Source organism: Camelus bactrianus, chromosome 24 (assembly GCF_048773025.1).
Source record: "Camelus bactrianus isolate YW-2024 breed Bactrian camel chromosome 24, ASM4877302v1, whole genome shotgun sequence".
Taxonomy (NCBI): Eukaryota; Metazoa; Chordata; class Mammalia; order Artiodactyla; family Camelidae; genus Camelus; species Camelus bactrianus.
Genome location: NC_133562.1, coordinates 185,976 through 202,864, shown reverse-complemented (window position 1 = coordinate 202,864; position 16,889 = coordinate 185,976). Strand labels below are relative to the sequence as shown.

The 16,889-nt window shown below is 57.8% G+C and overlaps 1 protein-coding gene and 1 long non-coding RNA gene across 12 annotated transcripts in view; one reads left to right on the top strand and one right to left on the bottom strand.

The window, feature by feature from the left end:
• Positions 1-11,414, top strand: part of LDLRAD4 (low density lipoprotein receptor class A domain containing 4) — a 120,648-nt gene extending 109,234 nt beyond the window's left edge. For 6 of the 11 annotated variants that reach the window (XM_074352317.1, XM_045518950.2, XM_074352313.1 and 3 more), the window contains 3 exons: positions 2,472-2,621; positions 9,065-9,115; positions 10,142-11,414. In XM_074352317.1, the coding sequence (XP_074208418.1) occupies positions 2,472-2,621; positions 9,065-9,115; positions 10,142-10,618 (678 nt within the window). In that variant the 3' untranslated portion in view covers positions 10,619-11,414. Of the gene's footprint in view, positions 1-2,012; positions 2,054-2,466; positions 2,622-9,064; positions 9,116-10,141 lie in introns of all 11 variants that reach the window. The other 5 variants (XM_045518951.2, XM_045518947.2, XM_045518946.2 and 2 more) reach the window with 4 other exon arrangements.
• On the bottom strand, positions 314-14,036 carry LOC141574933 (uncharacterized). The gene is made up of 3 exons (XR_012502066.1): positions 13,100-14,036; positions 7,048-12,833; positions 314-6,605 (listed from the first exon to the last, which is right to left on the bottom strand). It is a non-coding gene; the product is annotated as an uncharacterized LOC141574933 (long non-coding RNA).
• Between the last annotated feature and the right edge of the window lie 2,853 nt (positions 14,037-16,889).

The window sequence follows — 16,889 nt, the reverse complement described above, 5'->3', positions numbered from 1 at the left end:
CCCGAGGTCCTGCATTTCTAACCAGCTGCGTGGCCCACGCTCTTGAGTGTGAGGCTTAGGTAGGTGGTTTATTTTACCCTCCCAAGTGCCCTGTGAGGGGTTCTTAGCCTCATGTCACGGAGGAGGAGATGGGCTGCGCTCCAGCTGATGCGGTCGAGGCAGGATCTAACCCGCCCTGACGTGGGCTGCTCTGACACCCCGGTACCGCCTTCCACATGCTTCTGGGCTCGGAGGAGTAACCACAGCTCTCAGGGCTGTGGAAGCCACCTGCTAGGGCGGAGCTTACCAGTGTGAAGTCAGCACTGCCACAAACACAGAATGACAGTGATTTTATTTTTCCATCAGAGGGAAAAAATACTGTATTGGTATCGACAGTGTGTAGGTCAGCTCTGTGGTCTGTTAGCACAGGGTGTTGCTGTGTGTAGACCAATTGAGTTAATAAGCTTGCTCGTGTGGTCACTTCCCCTGACGTTCCTATCGCAGGACGGGGCGTTGGGGAGTCACATTTCTCCACAAAACTCTGTGTGTTGCAGTTCTTTAAGCACTGAGAGCACATCAGTGAGGGGTCCCTGCCATAGCTAATGTCCAAAAATATCAAAGTATCCTGTTTTGAGTCTGCCGGAACGCAACGGGTGTACGAGACATGTGACTCCAAGGGCATCTGGCGACACGTGCACACAGGATATTTAACGCGGTTTGCAGGCTAGTGCCCCAGACGAATCCAGGAAGTCTACCCAGGGCCGCTGACCTCCTTGGGTGGTTTTGGGGCCTTTGGTTTGTGGCTGGGTGATTCTGAGCTCCCCGCCCGCTAGGCAGAGTGACGGGAGGGCTTGCGGGGCCGCTTCTGAATCAGGGCCCGGAGTCTCGGCTCCAACCTGCTCTCTCCCCTTGGAAGTGTGCTCGCCCTCCCTGAGCCGCTCCCTCCTCTGCAATGGAGAGTAAGAGATGTGCTGTGCTTGGACGTGCCTCCCTCGGTGTTCAGCCACCGCGGCCACACTCCTCACTCGCGAGTCTTCCTCTGCGAACATCCCTGGGGTGCCCGCAGGCAATTGGCACCCCTGCTCCATCCACCCAGGGTTTCTTCTGTAGCTGATGAGCTCCGCCAAGCTGGAGCCGGAGGGCACCCCAGGCAGCCCACCAGAGGCTCAGGGCCGTCAGCAGTCCAGCCCCGTCCAGCAGGTGTCCCTGAGGTGTGCGGGGGCCAGGGCAGGAGTGAGGTCAGTGCCACAGGACAGGATGTGGTGGGACCAGGAAGACCCTCCATCTGCCCTCATCCCGGCCGCCAGTCCTCTGTGCCCAAGGTGTGGATGTTGGGGAGGGTGCTACCCAGCCCCTACCTGCGTGACCCAGCATGAGCCCTTTACTGACAGAGTCCTCCTGGCCAGCAGCCTGAGTCCTGCTGCAGCAAGAGGGTGTGCCGTGTGTGCACACTGGTGTGTGTGAGTGCACGTGTGTACTGAGTGCATCGTATGCGCATTTATGTGCACTGAGTTCATCATGCCTGTGTGCGTGTGCACGTGTGCTGCACTCCCAGGCAGCAGTGCTGGGACAGAGCTCTCCTGTCTCGCCTGTCCTTCCCTCTGCCTCGAGCGTCCCCGCTGTACAGCAGAGCTGTGCACTGTCCTCCTCATTCTCCCAGAGCCTCCAGCTCTGCACACGGATGGCCTCGCAGTACCCTCCCTTCCGGGTGTGGGGAGCCTCAGGAACACAGCTGCGCAGCGCTTGGCTTGGCCGGGAGCCGGCCGGCAGGAAGTCTGGGACCCCGGGCTGCCCTCAGGCACCGCGCTGCCGGCCCTCCCTGCAGGACCAAGGGGCTCAGTGCCCTGTTGCTCTGGAAGGCGTGCTGTGGCGCTGTCCTGTGTTGGGGTGCATGGTCACAGTTTAAACAGTCGTGCTGGTGATGGCAGAACCCAGCAGGGCCCAGGGACAGTGCAGACGTGTCTTCTAAACTTGCACAGGGGAGCCTCTGCAGCGCAGAGGTCGGGCTTTTCACCGCTACGTTTTCCCTCCAGGGCTGCGTGGACCCTGCGTGGAGGTACTCCACACCACAGAGGTGGGTTTAGCTGTGCTGGGGGTAGGGGGGTGCGGGCGTCAGTCTGGCAGAGATGGGGTTCAGGTGCCGAGAGTGCTGAGTTTCTCGTATCCCAGGAGGGGGCCTCTGCAGGGCTGCCCGCCCAGGAGGAGGAGTCCAGAGCTGGGCGTGCTGGGCTGGCTGGAGTTCAGGGGCAACGGGGGCCCCTCACGATGCGGGGCCAACGGGATACGCTTGCCGAGCCCTGCTTGTCCCGAATTGCACAGCAGGGCTGGTTGTTCGTCAAGGTCAGGCTGAGCCCAGAGGTCGCCCTCCCCTCTGCGCTGTCAGAGCAGAGTCTGGCCTTGCCCTGGGACCGTCCCAGGAGGCTGGGAGGAAGACAGGTCTGGGGAGCAGGCTGGCACCAGGCTGACAATTCTCCTCTTCTGTCACAGCGCAGCTGGAGCTGGCCCAGGTGGTTGTCATCGTGGTGGTGGTCACGGTCATGGTCGTTGTCATCGTCTGCCTGCTTAGCCACTACCGAGTCTCCACTCGGTCCTTCATCCACCGCCCGAGCCGGGGCCGGAGGCCTGGGGATGGGCTGCAGCCGGTAAGTGTGGCCAGATCCTGAGACCCCGTGGCTGACAAACTCATGTTGCAGGTTCTCTGCTCGGTGGGTTATCGCCAACCCAACACCCAGGTCGGGCAACCCCACGGAGGCCAGCGCCACCTCTGGGTGCAGTCCCCTCTCGGTCATCGCTGCCCAGGTGGCTGTCAGCACACGGTGTCCCCTGCTCCTGGCCCTGGTGGCGGCCGAGTTGTGCTGCGTCTGCCTCCCCCTCAGCGTTGGGCTTGGGAGTTGCATCCGTGCTGGGACAAGCAGGGCCCGGTGTGGCCGAGCTGGAAGGCAGGGGCAGGGGTGAGGGTCCAGCACCTCCTGGGGGTGAGGGGTGGGCTGTGTGGGTCTTAGCGAGCAGTGCGGCTCTTCAGGTGGTGGTGATGGTTGTTAAAGTTTCTAGCTGCATCCTGCCCTGAGTCGCCACCCTCCTTTGGGAAGTGAAACATTGACATTCGGCCACAGTGCTCTGTGACCTGCACCTCAGAGACCAGGGGCCACCAGGGGCTTGTGTTCCAAGCCGGCTTTCCAGTCTGGGGTTCCGGCCACAGTTACAGGTCCTTGGCTCCCGTGGTGACCATAGGAGCGTATGGAGCCTAGGGCTGCCTGGCGACTGGCTTGAGGGGCCATCGTGAGTATGGGATGCAGCCAGCCTGGCGGGAATGGTGGCCAGGCTGCCAGGCCCAGGGCCCCTGGGATCCTTTGGGGGACAGAGCTGCTCGGAGTCCTCAGGCCTGCTGGCCCAGGGCTGGAGCTGAGGCTTGCTCTGCGCACACCTGGCCGCCCAGGACAGATGGGGGGCTGCTGTGTGCCTCCCCTCAAACCACAGCGGTGAGCTAGTGCCCTGGGGCTGCAGGTCAGGCCTGCTCTCGTCCTCTGCTGTCCCCTTCCTCGTCCCAGGTTCCTGGTTGGGCTGCTAGCCCCAAGCCCCTCCAGCCCTGGGACTGCGGCTTCCCTCACACGGTGACAGTCTCTCTCTGTGGGTCCTCTGTCACCCCAGCAGCATGGGTCCCCGAGGTCAAGACCCCGAGCCCCGGGGTGAATAAGGGCAACTCTCTGCCCACAGGAGGATCTCACTCTTGTCAGGGTCTGAACACAAGGTGCCATTGCCCGCAGGGTCCAGGGCGCTGATCCGGCACCCCCACGGATGAGAAAACCAGAGGTGCTCAAGTCCCCATATGAAACAGGGTGGGGTGTGCATGGGACCTGCGTCTCTAGGTTACATGCCCAGTGTGATGTGCACCATGCATCAGCGGTTTTAAGTGCCACGTGGTTGGTGGCTGGAACTTGCAGGGCTGGTGTAGAACCCGTGGATGTGGAGCCGGGGCACAGAGGCCGGTGTACTTGGAATCCTCCCAGATTTAGACAGGACGGAGAGCTAGTGCGACAGCAGCACCAGCCCGACACCCGGCTGAGAGTCAGGCTCCTGCGCATACTGACGTGTCCTGTCCACACCGTCTGTGCTGGCTGAGGCGCCCTGAGAGCAGAGACCGGGCGGGAGGGTGGGCAGGCCGGCAGGCCACAGGGCGGAAACACAGATGGAGTCTCCTGCTGGGTTTGGAGGTGGGCCCAGGGGCCGCCGCTGGCCCGCGCCCACCCTCTCCTGGGGCTGCTGAGCGCCAGCCTCCCTTTTTGGAAATCGTGACTTCCCAAAGGCTCTTTCCAGGCCATACACCACAGGGCACGTCTGAGAGGCCCCACCTGCGTCGCCGGGCATTGTCACCAGACACTTGCAGGTCTGCCCGAGGGAGCCCGTCCTGTGCTTATTAGGCAGAGCTCGGGCCACGCGCCAGCAGGTTGGTTCCTTTGACTCCACTGCTCTTCCTCTGCGTGGCACCGGTGGGCTGGGCTTCTCAAGGCGCGGGTTTTCCTCCTGAGAAGGGGGGCGTGGGTACTGCTTAGTGATGTTCCTGCACTGGAGGCCCATGTTCATGCGTGACCAGGCGGCTCAGGCCCAGGCTGTCCCTCCACCTCCCGTCTGGTCCTCCTCCTCCTGGATGCGGGTGCAGGCCCAGAGAGCATGTGTCGGGGAGCGTGCTTCCTGCCCCCAACTATCTGCATCTCCCGCACAAGGTCTAGGAGATGCCGCCACTCTTACCCCAGCTCTGGGAGAGCTGTCTGATCATCGGGCTCGTGGTCCCCACCCAGAAGTTTGACAGTGTTGAGAGATGGATTGGCTGTCACAGCTCAGGGCATGGGTCAGGGGCTGCAGGGATGCTCTGCACATCCACCAGTGTGCAGGGCAGACCCCACGATGAACAAGGGTTCTGACCCCAAGTCAGGAGGCCCTGACCTCGGCAGGTGCCGGGCTCTGTTGACACCTGTGGGTGACGGCTGGTCTGGCTTCGTCTGCAGAGGGAAGAGAACGTGGCTAGCAACTGGAAGGAGGGGCGGAGGGGCCACAGGGAATGCGCACCACCCGGGGTCTTGGTCAGGGACCCTGCCTTGGGAACAGCTCCCCTGGCAACTGGACGTGGACCAACATGACCACGCGATCCCCAGCCTCCCGGGTAGCAGTGTCCACCCGACTAGTGCTGGCTGGCATTTCCCCCAACTCCTGGGGGCCACCTGTGCATGTGGGGAGGGGTGCGACTGCAGCCTTCCAGGGGGCCCTCCCTCAGCATCCCAACCAGCCTCTTCTCGAGGGCTCAGAGGGTCTGGGCGCGGGGAGCCCCGCGGACTGATGCAGCACGGCGGGTCCGGGTCTGCACCCCTTAGAGGGAGGTGACTGAAGACGGGGTGTGGGCCGCTGCGGGCGTATGGTTCCGTGTCTGCTATCTGAGCACCTGCGATCTCCCGAAAGCCCTTCACTTGCCCCAGGTCTGGCGTCCCTGGAGCGCACGCTGCTAGCTTGCAGCTTGTGGGTGCGGGATGCCCCCTGCTGGCCTTGCGGCGGGCAAGCATCCTGAGGTCTCAGCCTGCGCCTTGCTGGGACCCCCTACTTCTGGGGCGTTTTGGCCCATTTGTTCTAGAACGATGTGAGGTCTCCATGACCACGCTGGCAAGAAGGGGGTTTCTTGTAAACTGATACCGAGAAGTGCCGGTCATCTGACCCATCAGCTCCAGGAGACCTGGTTTAACACTGTGGGCCGAGGTTATTTGTGTATGTTCTCATGGAAGACCTGACAGTCAGGATGGAAAGTACTGGGGTTTGTCTTTGAGGAAGGAGCCGAACATGCAGCCGTTCTGATTTGGCTGAGGAGACTCCACTCCCTGGCATGAGCTGCCCTCTCCTAATGGGCTTCTACTCTGGCCAAAGGGGGAGGCGAGACTGAGGTTAGTAAGACTGGATCTCAGGATCCCCGTACGTCCCTGGTTCTCAGGGAGTCTTCTGGGAAATGCTGGGCAGGACCAGCAGCTCCTTTGGGCCGAGCCTGCCCTGATTCGGAAGGTTTGCTTTGTCGTCAGGGCGCCTCCCCAGCTCCTTCTTCCTCACACGGCCCCATGCCACCTGCAGCAGGGTGTGTGGAAGGACACGCCCTGGGCTAGCTCCTCTCCTGCCAAGGGCGGGATGGAGGGAGACTGTTGGCCGAGGCCGGTCAGCCTGCATCACCGCAGCGTCCCTGAGATGCCGTCCGGAGGGGCCTGGGGAGGGACGGACCGGCCCTGCATTTGGTGGAAGCCACCGTCTGGATGAAGAGAAAACGATGGACCCAGCCTTCAGTCCCAGGAAAAGCAAATACTGAGCAGTGGGTTTCTGAGGGCGCCCTGCCTCAGTTTGTGGGGCCTGGTCTGTGTGGCTGCAGAGCTTTGAGACTGTCTGGACTCCTTTTCCTTATCTGAGCCTGCCAAGTAACAGGAAGACAATAAAGGGCCCAAGAACTCCAGACACAGCCTTGAGAGATGTTGGCACACGTCACTGACGTCTGTCTTCCCAGGCAGCCCGGCCGGCTGGACGGTGAGCCAGGCGGTGGCCGGCCATCTACTAGGAGCAGAGGGACAGCACACTTTACTCAGCTTGAACCATATGCAGCTGACCTATAAAAACAGATTTCAGTGTAAAAATTTAACGAAAGAAGCCACGTCAGGTTACAGGACAGACAGTCAGCCCCCAAATCAGTTGCGTTTCTTTGCACTAACAGTGAACACTCGGGAAAGACATTAAGAAAACTTCCATTTTACAACAGCATCAAGAAGAATGAAATACGTGGGAGTAAATTTAACCAAGGAGGTGGAGGACTTGCACACTGAGAACTATGTGATGTGGCTGGAAGAAATTCGACACAAATAAAGGGAAGCTGTGTCGTGCTCACGGACTGAAGACTTGATGCTGTTCGGGTGTCAGTACGGTCCTGTCAAAGTCCCAGAAATGGAAAAGTCCACCCTGAAATCCCTGTGATGTCACAGGGGACCCCCACCCATGGCCAAAATAACAGTGGAGAAAAGTTGGAAGTTTCTCACGTCTTGATTTCAAACTTACTAGGCTGGGTGGGCCTGCGGGCAGTGGGGCTGCTTCCTTCCCTGCGCTGTCGACCTGACGAGGACACGGCTGAGGGTGCTTTTGGGCTTCTGTGAAAATGCCAGCAGTGTTGTTCCTGTTGCTCAGAATTCTGTGAACTGCTGTCACCTCGCCTCATGGCTTACTCCGAATGTAACACAACATGACAGTATGGGCATCAGCCGAGACTAGGGGTGCTTCCCCTGCTGAGGGGAGCTTGGTTCTGTCAGGAGGTGCAATGCCAGATGTGCGCAAGGCCCCCTCCTCCCCGGTGTCTGGAGACGAAGAAACCCAAGGGTCTCGGCACGACGTACCACGTCTTGACCTGACTCTGCGGGCCTTTGAGGGAGCAGGCTGGAGGGCCTGTGGCCCCAGGGCAGGTCTTGGTCAGAGGAGCTCACCTCACCAGGAGGGCAGCGTGGCCTGGGGCAGGGCTGGCTCCAGGCCTTCTGGACCCACTCATCTTCTGGGCATGGTTCTCTGCACAGCAGTCTGGTGGCTGTAACGTCTCCCGTGTGGCAGGTGCTGAGGCCGGAGGGGCGGGCGTTCTGTGACAGGGACGCAGCGGAAGGGGCAGTTTTCAGGGAGAGTTAAGTGTTACTGAAACAGCAGGCGTGGTGCCACGGAGGGACTGGAACCTGTGAGAGCGGGGACTGTCCCCTAGATGGCCCTGTCAGCCGTGGAGGGTGGGGTTCCCCCCCGCAGGACTCCAGCATTTAACCCCACGCAGAGCCTGGAGCAGAGTGGCCAGAGGTCAGGGTGGAAACCAGGAGGGGGTGACACTGCCAAGATCGCCAGCAGGGGGACCAGGAAGCATGAATGGATTTAGAATCAGGGACATTGATGTGTATTTGGTGAGTTTTTCCAGTTGCTCATTTCTGGGGAATTTATTTCCCTACAAGAATGGTTATTCTGAGCACGGCCACTGAGAATGGTTACTGCCATCGTCAGGAAATGTGCCATGCTCTCCGGGTCCCCTCCCTCCCACCTCACTTGGTGACGCCATGCTGTGTGTTGTCGCCGGGTCTCGGTGGGCTCTGGAGGCAGGAGGACACTGAGCTCGGGTCTGAAGGGTGGGAAGAGAGCTAGGGTGAAACGGCGAGTCTTAGAAGCGTCGGGGGGTGTCTGTGCCGTCCTCACCGCGGGAGCAGCCAGGGGCTGGACACGGGGTCAGGGTTGCTCTGTCACTGTTGCCCTCGTGTGGCTGTGGAGTCAGACCTTCAGCCCAGACTTGCTCTGACCGCGGCCGCCGCGGGCGAGCTGGGAGGTGGCCTTCGCTTCGGAATACCTGGGGCTTGTTGGGCCTCCCAGGTTTGCCAGGGGCACCTTTAGGCCACAGGAGGCCGAGTGATGCCACAAGGTCATGTGTGCATATCCTGGGAGTACAAAAATACAGGCGCCCCTTCCTCCAGGTCTCTTATTACAGTCACAGGAGCTCAGTGGACCCTGCTGGTCGCCAGCAGTTTGGGCTTGGAAGGGTTACAAATTGAAATGCTTTGTCAACAAGTTCACGGTGTCAGAAGTGACCCTCAGCCACGCCTTCTGTTTGCATGTCACCCTGTTAGTCTGGCCAGACATTTTTGAAAAAACGAGATGTCAGGTTCCACCCACTTTGTGAACATTTGTACTGAAGAATCAATCTGGAGAAGACGCTGTAGGGTTCTCAGGTTTCAGAAGCTCCGTGTTCGCAATGTGGACGGACAGTCCCGGTTTGGAAGGTGACACACGTGGGTGGGGATGCCCACGCGAGGGCTGACCCTCTGCGTCCAGATGTGGACCGAACAGCTCGGTGACACCTGAGCTTCAAAACACACGTGTATAGACTGTGGATTGGCCTCAGGGCTCCCGGGGGGAGGCCTGCACTGTCTGACTCGCCGTGGCTGCGGTTCTCCCTGGGGGTGCAGGTGTGAAGTGCCTTTTGTCACAGGAGTGTGGTCCCTTGGCTTTGGTGCTGCGCGTGAAACTAACGTCTTCCTGTGGTGTCTTGTCCCCCCGCCAGGAAGGGCGCCTGTGGCCTTTGGACGGCTCTGGACCTCTGCCCGCCTCGGAGGTGAGGGGTCGGACGGGGGCAGGTGGGTGGCAGGAGCCGCGGGCCCCGAGCAGGAAGGGAGTGACCCTCACACCAAGCCTCACTTGGTTTGAAAGGTGGGGCGGGGTCTTCCTCGACTCTCCCAGGGACTCTCGGTGCCAAGGCTCCTTCCAGAGAGTAGGTCAAGACTCCTGAACTTCACCTGGTGCCTCGGGCTGCTCATGAGGTGCGGGGTGTGGGAGAGTCTGTCAGCACTGCAGCATGATTTATTCTGTCTCCCAGGCTAATATAGGATGACTGTAAAAACGACAGTTTTTTAGTTTAAGTTAAATCTGTGGTGTCAGAGATGCCGACGGATGGATATACGTCCTTCCTCTGGAGGAAACCTGGGTGGTGGAGTAGATAGAAGACTATGTAGGAAACCAAATGCCTGGATCCTTTTTGGGGAAAAAAAGTCTATAATCATATTTACTTTGGAATAGAAAACATTTTGCATGTCAGTACTAAATTATTGGAAAATTCTATTCAGAAAGAAGAAACTGGAAAAATTAGAACCCAGAAAGTCACTTGTTCCAGATGTGAAAGTCACTGATAGGGGCAGCAAGCTCCATAAATTCATAAGTGAACCCAGCGCCCTGTACCTGCTCCAAGGACCCACCTGTGCAGCCCGGGCCCCGAGACAGGTGCCAGAGCTGTGGGGCCACCCGTCCTTACGCTGCAGGCAGAGGAGTGAGGAGCAGGGCAGGGGCAGGTCACGTGGGGGCAGCCCCTCCCTACGCCCCACGAACCAGCAGGAGGGGCCCACGTAGCAGGGCGCCTCCCCCACACCCACGCTTCAGGTAAACCACTTACCCGGTGCTGAGCCAGCCTGGGCTTGGCGAGGTGAGTGATGAAGCCACGAAGAGTAAGAAGGCTGCTTTTTCTCTGGAACGGTCTTTCTGAGTTTCCGACAGGAGAGCACACAGTCCAGGCGTGGGTTCCGGACCCGAGGCGTCGGTGCTGGTCCCTGTGCACAGCGTCTCCCAGCCGCTTCTCTCTCGCTTGCAGGTCATATGCACCTCGCGGTCCCCGGACGCGCTGGCTGCCCCGTCCTTTCTCCAGAGGGGTCGGTTCAGCCGCTTCCAGCCCACCTACCCCTACGTGCAGCACGAGATTGACCTGCCCCCCACCATCTCCTTGTCGGATGGGGAGGAGCCACCTCCCTACCAGGGGCCCTGCACCTTGCAGCTGCGGGACGCCGAGCAGCAGCTGGAACTCAACCGGGAGTCTGTGCGGGCCCCGCCCAACCGGACCATATTTGACAGTGACCTGATGGACGCCTCCGTGTATGGGGGGGGCCCCTGCCCGCCCAGCAGCCACTCGGGCATCAGCGCCAGCACCTGCAGCAGCAATGGGAGGATGGAGGGGCCGCCCCCGGCCTACAGCGAGGTGACGGGCCCCGACCCTGGCGCCTCTCTCGCCCTCCCCCCACACGGCAGCGCACACAGCGGGGGCATGGACAGGAAGCCTGGGAACCTTGTCTGACCCGACAGCCTTGTGAGGATGAGGCAGAAGGCGCTGCCCCGCCCGGCACGACGGGGTCAGTTGCACATGCGGTCCTGCAGCGTGCACAGCGGTCTTTCAGGGGAGCTGCTCACGTGGAACAGAGAAAGGGGTGCTGTGACGACACCATGAAGTAAAGCCCACAGAGGCACCTGATTAACTGAGAGCAGACGTGACAGGAAGGCGTCAGAATGGCCTGTTGTACCATGAACCAGATGCGGAGGAAGCGTTATTACAGTCTGTGGGGAAGAATTGCTAGTTTGCTTTCCCCCAAACTGTGGAACTTCGGCTTTAAAAATGATTCTAAATTCCTGTTTTGTGTGCCAAGGTAGAGAGTGGAGAGGTCAAACGAATGCAGGGAGTCAGTTTGTGTTGTGATGCTGTGTTTTTGAAAGCTGCACTATGTTTAAGATAATGAGGAAGTTTACCTGAAGTTCTGTGTGCTGTCTTTTCACCTGTGGATTATTTCAGGCCCTCGACCCCACAGCCATGCACGAAAGGATGTTCGAGGCAGGAGTGTAACACACGCCACCGACGCTGATCAGGAAGTCACGGCACAGCAGTGACGCGTCACAAAGCACCTGGAGACGCCGGGACAGGAGGTGCTGCGTCCTCGCGGGCTCTCAGGCTGCGTGTTTCACTGTAAGGCCCGACGCCTGGTGCCGCCCCCATCCTCCAGTGGCGCGGTTTCCTCAGTGATGTAGATTAATTTCACTGTAGCATGGAATATACTCAAGATGCACATCTTATTTTATGCAATAAATTGTTTAAAATGCAAGGTGGTTATTCTGTGCCGTTGCAACGTGACTTCTCAGTGTCCACTGTGTCCGTTCCTGGATGGCTGGTCATTGCGAGACTTGGCGGACCCTCCTGTGCAGCCTGCTGGCCCCCCCCGGGAGGGACACGGGACGCAGAACCAGCCACACTCCTGGGGGGTCACTCAGCCTCTGCACTGGACGCCAGAACTGCAGGCCAGTCTCAGGTGCAGGGCGGGGAGCATCTCAGAGCAAAGGGTGGAAACCACAACACTGCAGCTAAAATGCAGCTAGAAAGCTAGTGTTGCCGACTGTTAGTCATAGCTGTTCCTGGTAATTCACACACAGTGGCACTGGCAAGACAGTCATGTCATTCAAATTCACTGTCTTCCAGACAGAAGCTGTTCCCTCTCAGCTGCCGTGGAGAACTGCCCTCCAGAGGTGTGGACAGATGAAACCAGGTCTTGATGGTCTGCAGCTGGGCCTCTGCAGTGACCTGGTTCAAAAGCCAAGGTCGCAAATTAAGTCAGCTTCCCCTCGACCCAGAGCAGAGGTGACCTAGATCTGTGCTCCTTCCCAGGTCTGGCCGCTGGGTGTGGAAAGAGGCGTGACTGTGAGGACACAGCCCATCGGTGGAGCCCAGGGTCCAGGTTAGAAGCGGCGGTTTAGGCACTCGTGATGGGGCTGCTGTCTCTGGGAGGGTCGCAGGGTGCCTGGCGGTGGCAGCTGAGGCTCCAGGCGCCAGTCCTCCTGCTGTGACCTCGCCGGCTCAGCGACTCCCAGGATGTGAGTCCCACTTACAGGAACTCTCAGGCATCTGTTAGCTTTTTCAGGAAGTCTAGTGTTTTTCAGACAGAGGCTGTCCTTTAGTACAGAAGAGTTTGCTACACAAAATTGACCTGTTCTTCTACCTGAACCAAAATTCAGGGTTAAAGAGCCTGACAGGCAGCCCCTGCCCTCCACACCACAGAAGCCCAAAGCTGCAGACAGCAGAGCACGCTGTGTCACACTCAGGAAGGGTTGTCACAAGGATGACACTTAGGTCCACTCATTCAAGCTAGGGGAGGGCGCAGGGCCGTGCACTCACGGGCGCGTCTCAGCTTCCGATCAGTCCACGAGGAGGCCTCAAAGGCAAGCGTTCTGAAAGCTGCCCAGACCTGGAAGGATGCACTCGGTCCCCGCCCTCCTCAGAACCAGAGGCTGCATCCTGACAGGTGGCCTGAATCTCCCCTCCACCTGCTCTTGGGGCCTAGGGCCGGCCCCGCCTGCTGCTGTTGGCCGCCAGGCGCCCACGAGGTGGCCTGGCCGTGAGGCAGGGGCCGGGGGCGGCCCCCACACCTGCTGTCTGCTGTGCGCAGGCTGCTTCTTGAGGTTCACCACTTAGGGTAGCAGCAAGTTAGTGCAACTCTTCACTTTTTAAAATTGCTAAAGCTCGACAGTGTCTGTGAAGGAAAAGCTAGTAAGGATGCTAGTTCTTTGTTAACTTTCAGATGTTGTCCGCACGGCTAACGTCAGAAGCAGCAGTGCTGGACGCTGGGCCTCGCAGTGACATGTGCCCTCTGCCCCGCCCTCCACTTCTCGGTTGCCCTGGTTACCGCGGCCTTGGCGCAGTGGTGCCGCGTTAGCAAGTCCCCCCAGGATGCCGTGTCTAAAGGGGCACCGCCAGTGCTCTGACCCAGACCACAAATGCATCCCAAATGCGGCTAACCTGACACTCGGACCCCGCCAGGGCAGGCCTGCCCCTGACGCAGGGACGCGGACAGACGTGGCCGTCCCCAGGTGTCAGCTCAGGTGACTCCACTCCCCCAGTCAGCGCTGCGTGTCACACGGGTCACATTTACACTCACGGCCGGGGAGGCAGCCACTGCCGCTTTCCCGATGATGTGAGATGCGCGCAGGGACCAGGCCGTGTCCGCGGCTGCGCCCCAGACGTGTGCCTGTGAGAGACACGAGGCTGAGAGCCCCACGGGCTGGGGCAGACGCGCGAACCTGGCTCACGGCTTCGTTGTGCCGCGCTGCTCACGCCTGGGATGTGTGCCGCACTTGTCCTGCACAGGGGGCAGAACAGACACTTGTTACTACCGTGATACCATGTGTAGATCCAATTTTAACAGAAATGGCACAGAATTAGTGAATGCCTATGTGCTTTGTCCTTTTTTGTAAGGAAATTTGCAAATGGATGTATTCAGATACAAATCTATGTAATTTTCCTACTAAACATCAGCATCGTAACACAAGGGAACCAAGTCTGAACAAGCAGGCGGCAGCCCACGACCAGCATCTGTGGGCGATCAGAGGTGCGTGTTTGCTGTGAAAACACTTAAAATTTTTTTTAAAACCCCACAGCTTTTTTGGTGCCACCAGATACTTATTCTAACCCCTTCTGCAATGCTCGTTGGACCAGTATTAGTTACAATCAGAAAAAATGTTGGTTTTTCACCTTGCTTTATGAAAAGACATTATCTCCCATGTTGTAGAACAAGGCAGGGAGCAGACCCCAGCACGTTTCATAAAAACCACACAGCTTACGTCAGAGCAAGCGGAGTGGCCTGTCCAGATGACTGGTGACCATCTGTCTCCTTGCCTTTTCGACAAACTGAAGCTGTGGAACCTGTGAACCAAAGGAGTGTCTGCAGTGAAGGTAACTCGGGACCAGCCAGTCCGCATGAGTGAAGACCCCATCCCAGAAACACTCGCTGTGGGTCAGCCAGGTGAAGTCTCATGTCTGTCCTTCTGGTGTCCCTGCTGGTCTCGCCCCAAAAGCAAACTCGGCTTTGCCGCTGGTCGGGGGTCCCGTCACCGCCGACCCGCCCACTTCCAGCTGTGCTTTTGGTGTCCGGCTGTGACCTCTGCATTTTTCTTCGAATGTCCCAATATTTAAAAAAGGAACTGCCTGTGACAGTTTCACTAAAACCACGGACGAACTGTGGACGTGGGTACCCTCTCCAGTGCCGCCCAGAGGTGATGAGCGGATTCTGCCCGTTGGATACGTATTTCCAGTTCTTTCTGCTGTCAGAGGACATTCACTCTAATAAATCCCACGTTCTTCATCTGCTCTGTGGTGCATGTTCTGATTCTGCACATGATGAGATCCTACCCTTGTCCTCCAGGAAACGAGTTACTGATGATCCTTAAACTGAAGACACCTCTCTCAACTCTTGGTGCGAAGGGACCAGAAGTCAGCAGCCCCTGCCGTCCGCTCACTGCAAACTGCAGGCCTGGGGGTTCAGGTTAGGGGCCGAGGCTGCTCCTTGTCGGAAAGGCTCCCCTCCCCGCGCCTCCATCTCTTGGGAGGGCTGCTGAGCAGCGCGTCATCTGAGGATGCTCCAGACTCGGAGGCACTGCACCGGTTACCACGCCATCGCCTCCTTCCTGCAGAGCTACCGAGGCTGCGATATGCTGGTACTGCTTCTTTACAACCCTCGTTCATTTGCGTGGCATTCAGAAGTCATGCTTTCTAGTTTAAAAGCTGTTTTAAAATGCGTGCACTACTACTCACAGCGTCTAGTTCACCTGACCCCCAGGAGGCTGCCTTATAATAAAAGCACAACTGTATCTGAGCTTTTCAGTGGTTGTTCACGTGAGCTGTGATAATCTCAAGTCGTTAGTCTTCTTAAACAGCCATTTGTGCTTACTTTTCAACACAGTTCCCATACGGAAAAAGGTTTCCAGCTGTCAAGTGTCTGCGTCCTCAGCGGAGCAGTGGTGACGCAGTTCTGAGAGCTGCAGTCTGTACCTGCAATACGTACTTTCAAAGAAAAATGCTGCTCTAAGTGCTGCGTGTTACGAAATCAGCCTTTTCTGCTTATTCTTAATGCTGTGGTTGAACCATAGCTCAAAATCATTGAAAATAATCAGTAATATACATGTGTCTCCTGTTTCTTTTTAAAAAAAATCTTTCAAAAACAAAGCACACATAAGGGGGAAAACCTACGTGCTTTAAAACCTGTCACAGAAAGGTCCTTGCAGCTCCCTGGCTGGCCCTCCCCGTGCGGCTCTGACTTTCAGGAACCATCGTATCCGCTATAAACAGCCCGCTTGGACCACACACAGGTCTGGGTTCCACACAGGACATTCAGGATCCTCACCTGAGACAAGGTCACCTTTAGGCTTCTGGACGCATCACAGAGAAACTGGAGCTGACTCAGCCCAAACCAGGAACACGACATCTCAGGAGAGCTGTTGAACGCAGGGCGCACGCCCTCACAGACTGCAGTTCTGGGCTTGCGAGGTTCCATCCGGGACGATGCAGCAAAAGGAATCCAAGCCTCCTTCACCGAGACCGTAGAATCATACTGTCTCTAAGCTCTAAGTAAGTTTATGGATTCACAGATGATGTGACTGTGAACATACAAAACCTCCTACAATCTACCAAACTACTAGAATAAGTGATTTTAGCTTGGTTGCAGGCAATAGTTTATTTTTGCATTTCTGTTAGTAAAAAACTTTGGAAACGTACTTTGGAAACTGAAATCTTAAAATTCTCTTTAAATAATAGTAACGGGCCCAAGCTCATTAGTTAACACGCATTGTAGATTCTGGCTTAACGTCCTTAAGATTATTTTGGAAAGGGGATTAGAAACCCGTACAGAGGGAAAGAGCTGAAAGAAAAGGGTTTCTCTCCCTTGAAACAGCAGACAGTCCCTGACAGACTGCATGGTGCTCTGGAGCGGTGTCCAGTCTCCCTCAGCAAGTCCTTTGGGAAACACTACGGAACACCCCTGCCACCCCTCGCCCTCCGTCAGGAAGGTAAGACTGGTGCACACTTTCGTCACAGGGAAGGTTCCACATAGGATTCCTACCAGACAGCTTGGTAAACCCACCAGGAGTCTGTCTACACGTGGTCGCTAGCAGTATGGTCCAGGAAGTCGTGCTGGCTTCCTCCTGGGTGGTGGGCTGAGCGAGATGCTGGGAGACCACAGAGGCCTCTTGAGGACAGGAGGCCGGATACCCACCTCCACTGCCTGGGTCCTTGGGACCCTTCCCGCCACCCTGCTGTGTGCTGGGCGGGCTGTGAAGACTTCAGAAGCTCCAGGCCAAAAGCAGACAAAAGGCCTGGAGGCTGTTGGTGACCCAGGAGCTGGAGCTGAGGTGACGGAGGCCAGGGAGCCCTGTGTGGGCCTGCTGGCCTTGGCCGCAGCCACATCGCACTCAAGGGGGCTGTGAGAGCCCAGGCACCAGCAGGGAGGATCCGCCAGTCTCTGGGTCTCTTGGACCGACTGCCAGCTGCTAAGCAGATGGACTGGGACCCACTCAGGAAGCCCTCTACCTGCACCCTCAGGGGGTGTCTACAGACACACGGTGTGCTCGGAAGAACGCGCCAGAATCCTCCAGAGAGCCACTCACGCTGACCTTGGAATAAACACTTCCTCCGACTCCCCATGATCACACTTGCACATAAGTTTTAAAACGAGTGTCACTTAAAGCATCATCATTAGATTTCTCTCATTACACTGCTCTGATGTTTTGGTTTCAATGGATTCTAATGAAAATGCATG